Source organism: Bolinopsis microptera, chromosome 1 (genome assembly GCF_026151205.1).
Source record: "Bolinopsis microptera isolate Bmic1 chromosome 1, MBARI_Bmic_1.0, whole genome shotgun sequence".
Lineage (NCBI taxonomy): Eukaryota > Metazoa > Ctenophora > Tentaculata > Lobata > Bolinopsidae > Bolinopsis > Bolinopsis microptera.
In genome coordinates, this window is record NC_087072.1 from 22,672,944 (window position 1) to 22,686,693 (window position 13,750).

The 13,750-nt window shown below is 37.9% G+C and overlaps 3 protein-coding genes across 3 annotated transcripts in view; 1 reads left to right on the forward strand and 2 right to left on the reverse strand.

Moving 5' to 3' along the window:
• LOC134825041 (uncharacterized) overlaps positions 1–13,750 on the reverse strand; it is an 852,482-nt gene that overhangs the window by 38,291 nt on the left and 800,441 nt on the right. The gene's annotated exons all lie outside the window — the stretch shown is intronic.
• Positions 71–11,079, forward strand: LOC134825084 (TPR-containing protein DDB_G0280363-like). The gene is made up of 14 exons (XM_063837217.1): positions 71–478; positions 2,843–3,038; positions 3,272–3,409; positions 4,529–4,689; positions 4,842–5,094; positions 5,316–5,367; positions 5,713–5,858; positions 6,283–6,372; positions 7,473–8,144; positions 8,824–8,887; positions 9,063–9,229; positions 9,416–9,582; positions 9,660–9,858; positions 10,067–11,079. Exons 5-14 carry the CDS (start codon positions 5,086–5,088, stop codon positions 10,211–10,213), a joined length of 1,713 nt encoding a protein of 570 aa, XP_063693287.1. The 5' UTR covers positions 71–478; positions 2,843–3,038; positions 3,272–3,409; positions 4,529–4,689; positions 4,842–5,085; the 3' UTR covers positions 10,214–11,079.
• On the reverse strand, positions 10,923–13,176 carry LOC134825125 (uncharacterized). The gene is made up of 3 exons (XM_063837269.1): positions 13,108–13,176; positions 12,335–12,918; positions 10,923–12,146 (listed from the first exon to the last, which is right to left on the reverse strand). The coding sequence occupies exons 1-3, from the start codon at positions 13,164–13,166 to the stop codon at positions 11,449–11,451; spliced, it is 1,341 nt and encodes a 446-aa protein (XP_063693339.1). The 5' UTR covers positions 13,167–13,176; the 3' UTR covers positions 10,923–11,448.

Consider the following 13,750-nt stretch of genomic DNA (forward strand, 5'->3'; position numbering starts at 1 on the left):
TAACTAACTAACTAACTAACTAACTAACTAACTAACTAACTAACTAACTAACTAACTAACTAACCCCTCTAGCCCGGCTAAATGAGATATGTCTCAGCTTCCTACCTCCGCACACCAGCTCTTCACTAACCTAACACCCATCACTATAGACGGACAAACAGTCTACATTGCACAAGTCAGATCGGACAGTAACTATGCTCTGGCTAGTGTGGGTAACCTTGGCAACATTCCTGGCATCTCGCCTGTCACGTGTCCAGTCAGTTTCGGGACCCAAGCTCAGGCAAGTCCTATGAACATCCAGACTAACATGAACAATGTGATGACGATAACCAACACAGGAGTTTCCTCCCCGGGTGGCATATTGACGATGAGTCTCCCAAGTGGGAATGGTATGAGCTCCAGCCCTCACAAACAGGAACCCTTGTCTTCTCCTTCACCCTCCGGCTATATGAGGAGTGTAAATCTACAGGGTCATAAGGTAAAGATATGTGAATACTTATCTAGTTACCAGTCATGAATTCAGGATTTATCTTTTATAGTTGGTCCCTGAGAGCACTGAAAATATTACAATTTCCCCAATCCTCATTTTTATTTGCATTTTTAATACATCGGCCTACCTCTCTATCCTCACCCTAGGGACTTAGAATTAAAACACTATAATGTATAATGTATATTGTATAATCTATTTGTACATTTTTTCATCGTCGCTTGATTCGAAACTAGGATAATCAGATAAAAATACTCCCTCCCACAAGAAAAAACAGATACAACAAGAATTGCGCCGGTTAGCGGACGCTAGATTTCCATCGACCGTACTCGTAGGCATTGCCTTTTAAAATTTAAAATTACAATTTACAAAAGCCATGTGAAGGAATGGTTGAAATCCGTATTAGGTAATCATAATGTAACTCATAATAATATTTACGGTCCATTTCGTATAACAAATTAATCGCTCGACAATAATGTTCAACATGATATCAGCATCATAATTTGTTCAACAAAGGATGATCATAATAATTAATTACTCTGCACTCGACTGTCACGTAACTTCTTCAACTCGTTCTCTAGCTGGCACTGAACGACTATTCGAAACCCTAACCTATTATTTGATATATTAATTCCAATTTTAGAACAATCTCGAAGATCGACTGTAAAGTGATTAAGCACGCTCGTTCAACAATATAATTATAACGGATTATTAATAATCTTCATTTAACTGATTGGGATCTGAGTTCTGACACATGTAATTTTGCAATGATCTTTCTAATTTCTAATTTCTAATTTCTAATAGCATTATCGGGAGCCAAGTCGGTTGTTGCACCAATAACTCACAACAAAACGTGAAATTAGTATGTTATACTTGTAGTTGTACTTGTAGCGCATCAATATTCAATGATCAACATTATTTATATTAAAATCCATTTAAAATAACAGAATAAATTATTGTAATTACATACGTACGCTGACCCATGACCGTAACTGTTATGAAAACTTCAGTCAGCTTGGCGCCGCGCATTTGAAAGTGTAGTACAATCGTCGAATCGTGCAAACGTGTGCGGAGGGTAACCGTGGAGATGACACCATTACTGCTCCGCGCGCAGAGAAGATGCATTTAAATGGTTATGCGGAGGGTAATGCATGTTTTCCTTTGTGACACAATTCATGACTCACGTGACACGAAAAACATACCTACCTACTATACCCGTCCTCAATTCCTACCACTTCTAACCATCTATTGCCTTTTTAAGGCGATGGAAAAAATTGTAAAACAAAACGTTCGCTACAATACCGAAAGCGAACGGTCTTGAGGTAATCGAGACAGAAACCGAAAGTCAGTGTGATTACCAGCGCAGCCGTTGATAAACCTTAGTGAAAACCAAAAGTGACTGGAAGACTAATTGTGCTCACTACATGAACTTACGGCACTTTTATACAGCCAGATGTGTTATATGTGCTCAACGGTAGAAATAATGTTCGAAAGTTTGGTAAAATTCGTGAAAATTGAATCGGTTTTAAATCTTCATAAATCATGCAGTTTGTTAGGAATTGCTTGCTTGTGGAATGTGGAGACAAGTCATACCAGTTTATGTTATTTCAACTAATCGTTCGACCGATAAGCACATATTTGGGTCTGTTAATCAATTATTAAGGATCGTTGCCGAGCTTCTAACACAAGATGTTATTTTTATTTACACGCTATTACAACACGGCGATAACATTGGTAGAATTAGACCTAATCGATAAAAATAACTCATCACAGAACATACTATGGTAAATACAAAACGGATACAGTCTGATTAAACTTAATCAATAATTATGTTCCACATAATCATACTACATTATAAATTTTCCCAAAAAAGTGGTAGGGCCATTCAATAAAACAACATAAGTAATTTATTATTAAATATACAGATTACAGATTTAAATTTAAGGATTGACCTCTCATGTGTGACATGTTGTAAAAGGACCAGTGTGGGACACCACGCACAGTCCAGTGCAAAACATAATATATTCAGTACCACGTGAACCAGTTTTGGGGGTTAGCTTGAGGTTTGATGAGGCCACTATGATAAACAACTTCAGTTTATTGTCCACACCTTTGTAGCCCTGTTATATTAATATTATTCTTAATGTTATACACACTGCAGTCGCCTCACTGTACATTTTCTCTCGTTAATTTAGCAAAGAGTCTAGTGTGTCTGAACACCTTTTCTTCATCAGTTTAATATAATTAACATTAGTTTAATGGTTAACATTATTTACCTGAGATAGGTACATAAATTGATGTCATATTTTGCTGCTCTAATATATTCGACAGCAGTCTAACATAGTTAACATTCAGATTTCGAACGGAGAGGGGACGAGGAAATTGCTGTTGCCCTGGTTAGTGGAACATCTTGACAAGAACTCGTTCCGGGGTGTACAATGGCAGAACAGGGAGCATGGTCTGTTCTTGTTGCCATGGAAACACGGTAAAAACAAAGGATTTGATGAGGAGACGGACGGGGAAATATTCAAAGAATGGGCTGTAAACACTGGTTAGTTTCCATGGTAACAACGTGGTTTCCATGGTAACAATGTGGTTTCCTTGGTAACAATGTGGTTTCCTTTGTAACCTGGGCTGTCTCTTTGCGCGGCATCAGTCGGTGACGTGATGTTTTAGTTGTCTCTGGAATGCAAAACTTGTGACTTTCGTATGCATATAATGAATTCCTGATATCACACCAATTTGAAGCCATATTTCATAAAATTATTGTCAATTCAATTTCAGGAAGATATAGAACAAACGAGCAGCCCCAATACAAAGTATGGAAAGCCACGCTAAGAAATGCGTTACATAAACACCCCCACATTCAGGAGGTCAAGGAATATGGGAAATCGGGTCTTTTTAGGGTGTACCAAATTACCAGTAAGTTATATTATAATAACATAAACTCGTAAGTTATATATTATATACTGGTAAGCTATATTATGTCTATCTAGCAATATCAGTTAACACCTCAGGCCATAATATCAGGAACGTTATAAATACGAAAGAGTTTTGACGGTTTTATCAGATCTACATTCGACAATCGACAATATTCTAGTGCTATTTAAAAAGCGCTAGCTTCAAGGTCTCTGAAACATACGTCAATGAAAACTCAACGTAATGCATATTATCTAACCTTCGACGTAGAATATATCTATATTTAGATGTATGAGGTTCACATTGTGTTGTGTAGCACGGCATAAAATGGTATACATTTTTGCACATTTTTGACAAATTTTTGCATTTTTAGGCGGGAGTTTCTGAGGGGCCGGCGCGGCGATGGGTTATAATTGTTTCCAGGAGTAGTTCTTGACCAAAAAATAAAGTTGGGTTAAAGAATTCGTAATTTCAAAAATTTTCTTTTTAAGCACATTTGTCAGAAAACGGCAGATTTATGCCATGGATTTTGGTTATCGAATTACATATGTGACACCTAAATTAGACATCCTAAGCCTAAGGCTAAGATGTTTAATATTTATTTACGCATACCAGGTTACCCAAAGCACATACCAGGCTACTATAAGCATGATCCAGTAAACTTAGGCATTAAGTAGTGGATGAAGTAGGGCTAAAGTAGTGGATGACCTTGCTGTACGGCAAGTTAAACAAGGATCTGAAACTACTAGGTTCCGTACAGACTCAACTCTGCACCCGTGTCAATATGTTCATTATATGCAAGCCTCTTGATTTATTATGCTAAATTAAAGTGAAATTGTTAGTATCTAGTCTAGAATAAATACTTGCCCTAAAATGCTCACTTTCTGAGTTATTGGCAAATACGATAAAAAGGAAAAAAATTGATGTTCAAAATGATAATATATTATATAGATTCTAGATGTTTGGATTTAATTTACATCGTCCTTTAATGCCGAAACTTTATTAAAGATCGATTTTTGAAAAAAAAAACCCTTTGAGCAGATCAACATTTATACCATTTGGGGCTAGCTATAAATAGGAACAACCAAACAAAGACCATATCTCACCACACGATCACTTCAGCGCCAGTTAATGGTATAATGGACCCGTCTGTGTCGCTGTCCAAACCTAATCCTGCTAGAAAAACAGAGAACATGAACAGCGGTTTAAGTGCTGCCTCCACTTTCTTTTCTGGAGGTGTGTTCAGCAACGCTCCCTCGCCTGAATTCGATACAAATGTAATGGTAAGTTAAAGGAACCTGAATGACGAGATTCATGGATCACACATGATCTTGATCGATACCAAAAACTGTTTTGACCCTATTCATCAATCATCATCCCATACTATATTTTTATAATTATGAAATTCTAGGTTTACCGTTAATCTCAACCCCAGGGCCCGCCAATGTCCCAAGTAAACGGACCCAACACTCCCACCAACATGTCCTCCTTCTCCTCCCAATACAGCTCTCTCATGTCTCCTCCCACCATGGTCAATACCCCCACTATGATGACGACCCCATCTATTCAGATGTCAGCTCCTAACACACCACTAGGTGGGCCTCGTACTCCCCTCACTCCTACTGCTACAGATAGTGTCAGTCAGAAGAACCCCAGTCCACAGGATTATAGGTCTACTGATGCCGTCCGTGAGTATACCAATAATGATTAATAACTCATTGCTAACTTACTTCATTCTCTTATTGCAGTAAACTTACCTGTTGGTATGTTAATTGCTTTTGAGTTGAGTAATAACTATTTCTAACTTGTAGATTTCATTGCTAGATGAAACGACGATTATTCAGATTAGCTGGTATTTGTAATCACAACAATGAAAACAATACATCTGACTTTTGCTTTTGCCTTTCAGTCGATATTCTCACCACTATCCAACGTCAGCTCCGTCCAATCGAATGAATCAGGTTTATTAATCACTTTTCTAGTGTGAATGTTTTGAAGCTGTCGACAGCGTACTATAGTATATGTTACAAAGATAGAAGCAGTAGAAAGTAGCTGTAACATCTACGGAGTTAACAATATTGTTATCAGATAACAGTATTGTTAACTCCGCGCTTATTTGTTCGATCACCATGCCAAAAGAAATAAGTAACATTCAGCACTGTCTTGAAAACGAATGGGAGAAAGTTTTGGCCATATAAGGATCTTTCCATCGTATCAACTTATCACAAGACCAACATATTTGATAAAATACACTATATCACTGCTCACTTGTAGCAGAATGACATTCTTATTAACTCCTTTGTCAGAGTACCCCAGCGAACTAGAGATGAGTCCAGGGTCCAGTGTTGTTACAACAGTTGACGTGGTCAACAATTTCAACTCCTCAAAACAACACATAAGAAGCGCTAGTGGCACCGTCCTCACCGATCACATTGAAGAGATCCTTAAACAGGCAAATATTTTGAGTTTTGTTAAATTTGGCCGGTGCATCGTCCAAGTTTGGCACCTGATGGCAGTAGTGTACAGGTTACATTATATACAATATTATGTACTTTCCCAGGATCCTTCCTATTGACTGTGCACTTGCACTATTGGCTAACATTGGTTAAACCGGTTATTATACGCACAGCAAATTAATGACTAGCTGATTTAAAGAACGTACTTTACATTCCAAGAATACATACTCTGCAAATATTTTAATGTGCTGCGTATCAGCCGACACACAATAATAGCATTCGTTCTATGTGTATCAAATGCAATTGTGTATGATTATATCCATAATAATAACATATTTCCCACTGATTTCGTAGAATCATATGTTAAAAGTCACAGTTCTATTTATAGAAATTTAGCATGTAATGGATGTTATTCAACAGGTTTCGTTGCCACAAATGGAAACAGACAAAGGTCAGAACAACAACGATTACGGTATGAACATGGATCTCGAGGATATGCTCATAACTGGGGTAATTATCTACTTATTTGTTTAATAAGAGTTTTTCTCACTTTTCTGAGCACCACAAGATTACTATAAACCGGTTTCTTCCCTCTCAGACACCGCGCCTTTGAGTCACATGATTTAAGGGTCCAAGTACAAGATCGTATGCCTGACCCCTATCCTATCATCAACCAAGATACCAAAAATAATTGTACCCTTTTCTCAATCCTAGCTCCACTCTTGACTCAGTGTTGGATTAAGAAGGTCAAATCATATAAGCACAAGAAAATATTGCTTACTGATGCGGCAAGTAAAGGTGGTTGACATGATTTTAAGTGCATTGTTGTATATTATTTATATGGTCTAACTTGTTAACCCAATACAAAGTCGCACATCTTGCTAACTATCAAATGGAATGAACTGAAATAATCGTTGCCTATTTTGAAACACAGGGAAATATTACTACCCGAAGAGTAGGTTAATTTTACTTGCATACTTCCTCACATTGGTTTTTATACTTAAACAATCTTTCTGGGGCTTTACAACGCTGAGATTTTATTATCTTGGTTAAGCTCTTAAGGAAACTATATAATATCATCACACTGGACACGTGACATCAGACTACCTTCAAATGGACAATGAATCTAGTTACAGCAGTGTCACTGACGTTGACCATACTCAAACTTATCGTAGAGTCAATATACGATATATTTGTGCTTGTCTGCCTCGCGTTTGATGGCCATTAGATATGAAGGAGTACGGGGTATTGTCCAGATTCTATGGATTGCTAATTAAAAATGTGTCCTTAAAAGGTGGCTCAAAGCTTGATTTTATAATGACATAATACTAAGGAAAGACTCTTGTAGCCAAACTCTTTTTGACAGTATCAAATTCTAGGACCAAACATTTCTAAAGAATTTGTGATCCCCATTCTGTGAAACGCAAGTCTGTGATAAACCCACAAGTATGATAAAATCACACAGCCCTCCTAATAGCTTGACACAGTTATATTATGAGGTGTTGACAGTTGGCATTGTTTTAACATTGTTAAACACCCAGTGCTCATTACAAGCGAGTCTATCATGAAATACCATTACCATCCTTATTTAACATCGTGCCAACTTTCAGGACTCATTTCTAGCAAATCCAAATAGTGGAGCGGAAAAACAGGAGGAACAACAACAACAAAGAATGGCAGGGCAACAGCAACAGCAACAAAGAATGGGAGGGCAACAACAACAACAACAACAACAACAACAACAACAGCGGCAACAACAACAACAAGGACAACAGCAGCAACAACAGCAACAACAGCAACAACAACAACAACAAGGACAACAGCAACAACAACAACAACAACAACAACAACAACAACACATGTCTCAACAAAATACCATGTCTGACTCGCGGCTTACCCTTCAACAACAGTTCCTCATGCACGAGAGAATGAAGCAGCAACAGGATCAGTTACAAAAGCAGCGTGAGAATAGAGGAAAACAGCTGCAAGATAACAGAAACAGAAAAGAGTCCGCTTCTAAACAAATGTCAGGGAAGAAGCATGACATGTTCCCTTCCTCCCCTAACCTTAACCTTAACCACGAACAGGAAATGAAGCTTGTTGAGTTGAAGAAGCAGCGGGAGTCATTGAAAAAACCACAGAATAATGGAAGTAAGATAATGCATAATGAGCCGTCTGCGATTGATGAGATGCCAATGGAGGAATTATTGGGTACCGTTCCTGAACCTAGGAGACTTGGCAAGCGGCCACGATTGGATTGTAACACCGACATTTCTACCGAGGTAAGACAACAGCAAAAGCTTTTTTAATGTTCACAACATTTATTGTGACAATTTCAGAGGCTGTTCCGGGTTCCCGACACTCTTGATATTCATTCAATCAATGTTGTGTTTGTTGGGAAAACGGTACCCCAAAATAACGTCATGTCTTGGAGGGCGCGAAGACAATTATGTGTACAATTTCTTATTCCGAGCAATCTAGAGTTACGCGCGAAGCGGGCCGCGCAATTCTAGCTAAAGAAACACTTCAATCCATGTTGATTTTAGGACAGATGACTTATCGGACTTGACGAATCGAGATCATATTTCGTGTCATAAGACTATTAAGATGAACCTTCAGGCTCTTACCTTGCTATTGAGAGTATAGAATAACAGAGTAGCTATGATTATCAAAATTTCTATTAAAAGTGGAATGGATATTATGACGCAGTCAAACTTATAATTTATACGCCTCATTTACTGGCCAGTATATTGCGATAAAATCTAAACAAGTATCAAGTTGTCGGTCAAACCGCATGGTACAAAATATCTTGTGAGAAACATGACGTCTTTAATCAGACATGTCTGCTACAGGCTCATGAAAATGTATACACTATACAGTGTAGACTGTGAAATGGTGCTGACGATATTCCCATTGATACAGACACATTTATTATCTGATTTCACGTGCTTTTATTTTCAGGGTCCAGTCAGTGCGGTGGACTATCTTACCAAACTCAAACAGATAGGCTTACCAAAGAAACAAAGTGAGAATTATTTTAAAACCTAACGCTTTATATTTATTTCAATGGCCGAGGTTTATCTAATAATCCCAATGGCCAAGGTTTATCAGAATAATATAGTTATTGAAATGTCTACACTCTATCGAATCCCTGCTCAAGTTTTCAATATAATTGTTTTATAACTACGTCTATCGACCAGGTCCCAATAGCATGGCTATAACAATATACTACAAGACAGTGGGAGTGGCTGCGTATGGGATCAGTAATCCTGTTGGGGCTCGTCTTTACTACTGTTCAAACCAGCGTGTTCAAGTTACAGACGAGAAGACGACTAACGAATTGTACGGCCCACAAGACGCCACTCAGGTTAGAACAGATAGCATTAGTTCAGTCACGGTCTCCCGATCATTCGGCTGAGTAGACCATTACATAGGGCTACATAGACCAGATAGAATCGTTACTTCTAAGCTGACCCAAGGGCCCCTCCCGAATGATAGGCATGTGCCTGCTGAATATGTGAACAGCGGTGATAATTATGAAGTACCTTTTCAGATCTGTATGCCATGGTGTCGAGACAACACGCCCACACAAACTTTACTCGGAACACTTACACGCGGTGTGATTTTACAAGAGGAAGACGGAGACGTATTCGCTACCCGTCTTTGTCAATGTGCTGTCTTCTTCGGGGACAAGCGTGGGGTTCTCACCAAGTTAGAACGGTACGAATGAGTGCTTTGTCCTGTTTTAAGATTTTTTAAAAACGATTTTTTAAACCCATAACCATCTATTTTCTCAGTGGACAGAGAGTCAAGATATTCGACTTCAAGACCCGTTTTCTCCCATTATACTTCCAACACCTACAGTCTCAAAACAGTGGGTCTCAGGGTGGGGTTAAAGTAGTCCTGGACCCTTTTCCTGACCCTGATGTCATGTTAAGTTTCGGTCAGCGGTGGGATGACCGGAGACCAATCGAGAACACCCTTATTTGGGCAAAGGTAAGTTAATCATACGGCAGATGAATTGTTATCGGTTTTAAAGATACCTACATTTGACATGTTGATCGTCTATAATTATTTCAATTCATGCACTCCATTCAATCCATTCATTATAAATACTGACACTGTGTAGCTTCAAAAAATATACCTTATTAAGTCACACCAATAACGTAAAGTAGTAAGGTTAATCAAAATCATGTCTTGACAGGTTATACACATGAAATCCCGACAGTTGACTTTGGACTTCACTCAGCTCTTCCCGCCTCCTCCTCCTATCGTTAATGAAGACTGTATTCAGTTTTCTGAGTCCGACCCTTACGATAGACTGGCTGATGCCTTTAGCCTCGCTTTATAGTTGTCTTAAAGAAATTAGAAAACTCAGATTAATTGTTCAGAAGATCAAAATGTCAATTGTGTTATGATAGTTCAAGACTCGATACCCCAGAAACTGGTTGCATAAACGTTTGATCAGGAAGTCTTGAACCAGTGCTGTACTGAGTGCTGACCAGCCGCCCTGATAGGGGTTGTGGAAACAACTGAAACTATCAACATGAACGCTATCCCAGATTTCACAGAAAAATGTTTTTGACTTTTTGAACCACCATGATCGTTTCAGTTTGATCTGAAATATTATATTGTAAATAATGTAAAGTAATGAATAATTTGATATTTTAATACATAGTATTGAAATTTCAAAAAACTTATATTATTTGGTCTTAATTATAGATTAGCGAATTGACTTTTCTTACGTATTTGAGTAGCAATGGTTTCGTATTTTTGATGAATGAAAATAATTATAATTACGCAATTGCAATTTATACGGTCAGATATAATATTGAGAAGTTGAGAATCAATCTTACACTTGGATGTGTGATTGGACAGTTTTGTTACGTATTTGGGTATAACTACGTTTCATAAGAAGAATTACACCTATGAAACATCAAAAGGCTGGTATAGATTACTCTGATTGGATTTTTCAAAATAATTTATTAGACTTCAGAGTATGCAAGTTTTTTGTTTTTAATCCTTATATCGTTTTGATTGATAAAAAGTCAATGTTTGTTGCTTTAATCTTTGACTTATGTTATAATATACCAATGGAATATGATTTATTTCATTCTTTACAGTATCAAATATGTATATTTGTAGTTCTATTTTATTCTGTTATAATCCAATTACCAATACAATCAATCGACAAAGTTTTCATTTTCTCTTAATAATGAAAATGATTTTAAAACTTATTTGACTCATGAAACCACAATTTTAAACAAACTCTATTATTCAGCAAACGATTGTTATGAACATCTCTGGAACATTGTTTAATCGCAAATAAAATAAATAAAAAGCATCAAAATAAGAGTGCTGCAAGAGGTTTATAGCAAATCAGCTAAATTAATAATATTTTGCATTTATATGTTCCATAATCATCATCATGATAATGGAATCCCATAATAGACTAGAAATTTAATTCTGTAAAATTTCACTTCCTTATTAATGTTCTTTGATTTATGTTACCGGCAGACTATACTACTGAATATTTTAGCGAAATCATAGCAAAAACATGCATTATTATTAACATAAGAAAACAGTTCACACGATAGAATTAGATAGTCTCTGGAATTGTTTATTGTCTCCATCTTCAGAACTCAGGCACGGACAGATCAGCCACCTCTTGATCTGTTCCCTGACGCTCTGTGTAGTGAGAAGATAAGCGATGGGAGAGAGGGATACAGATAAGATGAGGATGGTCCACATGAAATCGACCATGAGCACCACCTCCCCCGGCTGGCACCCGTAGAACAGGTTCGGGTAGAGAGACTGTGGGATCCAGGGTAGGGTGGAGAACAGGTTTAGGATTGTTATCACTACTATCGACCAGGGGATCGTCGACCGTTCCTTCTCTGTTCGCTCTTTGTCAGATGTAGGTGTGCTGTCCGACTCCGAATTGCTGAGCAGATTTTCTGAAACTCCAGAAGAGTTGAATCTGGTTGAGTTGGTTTTGTTTGCGGAAGCGGTCCTACTCCTGCTGTGAGACGTGGTCCTGGCTGCTACATATGCCTTGTGTTTAGATATGATCCTGTAGATGAGACAGTAGAGAACCAGCACTGCCAGAGGAGGAACCACGAACCCGAAGAGGATGTAGAGGACGTAGAAGGTGGTACAGAGTGTTCCTGTGTCACTGTACCTGCACTGTGTGAACTCTCCTTTCTCGTATAGTGTGTAGCTGCATAGCCCAAAGTTCGGCAGATTCGCCAGAATTATCGCAAAAACTACCAGTAAGAGGAAACCTGAAATATAGGTCTTGTTAAAAGCAGTGATTTTTATCGAGTTGATTCAAGACTCAAGAAAGCTTAACTTGAAGTTGAACGTGTAAATATGATTCAACGAAAAAGATGTAATATAACACAACTAAATTTCTTATTCGTTTGAGTATTCGGTGAAATTGATTTGTGAAAAAGTTACACGAAGTAATCACCTGTTAGCTGATAGGGCATTCTGAGGATATTCCTCCAATTCATCGGGTACTTTAGGAAGAGGTATCTGATGAGAGTGATAGAGAGTACAGCGTATCCTGGTAGTATCATCCCCACGCTGTGTAGAGGCTCTGTGATGGAACAAGAGGTGGGAGTATCATTATATAGGTTAGATGAGAGGAGGGAGAGGATCATACATATCACCAGGAACAGCTGACAGCCAGCGTAGAACAGGACTGATAGGTAGATCTTCAGGAGGGGTTTTAGAAGGGTGAGGATGGCGTAGACCAGGAAGATGCTCGAGAAGAGGAGGATTGCGAAGCCGGGGATGTAGACGATTCTAACCATGACTCCGTTATCGTAGGTTATAATGCTGGCGACATTGCAGGTTCTATTACCCGTCATGTTCTCACGGTCCTCGTATGGGTCCAGGATGAGACCGATGTCAAAGTCTGGACTGCTGTAACCATCGGCTCCATCTCGGACACTGAGAACTGGTTGCAATGCATCGGCGGCTTCTTCGTCAGTTACACCCGGCTTTAGAGTTACCAGTTTGTTGAAGTCAAGATCGTTTATTTGACAAAAGCTGAAAAGTTTTTGTCAATTTAGTCCATTATATCTGGTTGAATTTTCTTATTAAAACGGTACTTCATGTTTCATATTTTTAGGCTATTTCAACAAAATATGGAATTCCCTTGCCGATCAAATAATACTCAACGATGGAAATTGCGAATCATAAATTCTTTATCACCTCTTTAACGCTGGATTTACTCACCTAATATTCAGTAGAAGATAAACTATAGATAAAAAGTTAATCGTTCTCCACTTGTACATTTTATTATCTGGACCTAGTAAAATATGTATTATTAGTCGATACAGTCTAATTGACTAAAACAATTATTGAAAGTCTCATCTTCAGAACAATTTGACAGAAACTTTGCTCTAATCAAAAACACAAGTATGTATTAAATTCATCTACAATTATAATATCGAAAACAACTTCACTGACACACAACCATGTGATCATCTTTAAGGGAACAAATGATAAATTAACTTGATATAAATCGATTGCGAGGACATTCGGTAACGTCTGCTCAAATGATTTAATCTCACAGAGATATGGCAGCATATGCGGAGAACGATAAAAATCCAGCTACACAGTCCAAATATTTAATGGATGAAATCAGATATGATGCTAACCTGCTCACTGCTAAGTGTTAAGTCAGGAAGCTAGATACTCTAAAAGGCTGTAATACAAATCAGAAACTGAAAGCTGATATCGATCTTAAATAGATCTCATCAAAAGTTATCTCTTATACGGTAAAGAGACGCTCTTATTCGTCAGCGTTTCAATTATAAAATCTTTTGTTAATACAACTACAAGAACTAAGGACCCTCAAGTTGAGAGATGCAAGTAT

Bases quoted from the DNA above. Each gene is read 5' to 3' on its own strand.
- LOC134825084 (XM_063837217.1), top strand. The intron at 5,368-5,712 runs GTTTATTAATCA...CTCCTTTGTCAG, and splicing joins CGTCCAATCGAATGAATCAG to AGTACCCCAGCGAACTAGAG. The intron at 5,859-6,282 runs GCAAATATTTTG...GTTATTCAACAG, and splicing joins TTGAAGAGATCCTTAAACAG to GTTTCGTTGCCACAAATGGA.
- LOC134825125 (XM_063837269.1), bottom strand. From the start codon at position 13,166: ATGTACAAGTGGAGAACGATTAACTTTTTATCTATAGTTTATCTTCTA. The intron at 12,919-13,107 runs GTGAGTAAATCC...AAAACTTTTCAG, and splicing joins TATCTTCTACTGAATATTAG to CTTTTGTCAAATAAACGATC. The intron at 12,147-12,334 runs GTGATTACTTCG...CCTATATTTCAG, and splicing joins AATGCCCTATCAGCTAACAG to GTTTCCTCTTACTGGTAGTT.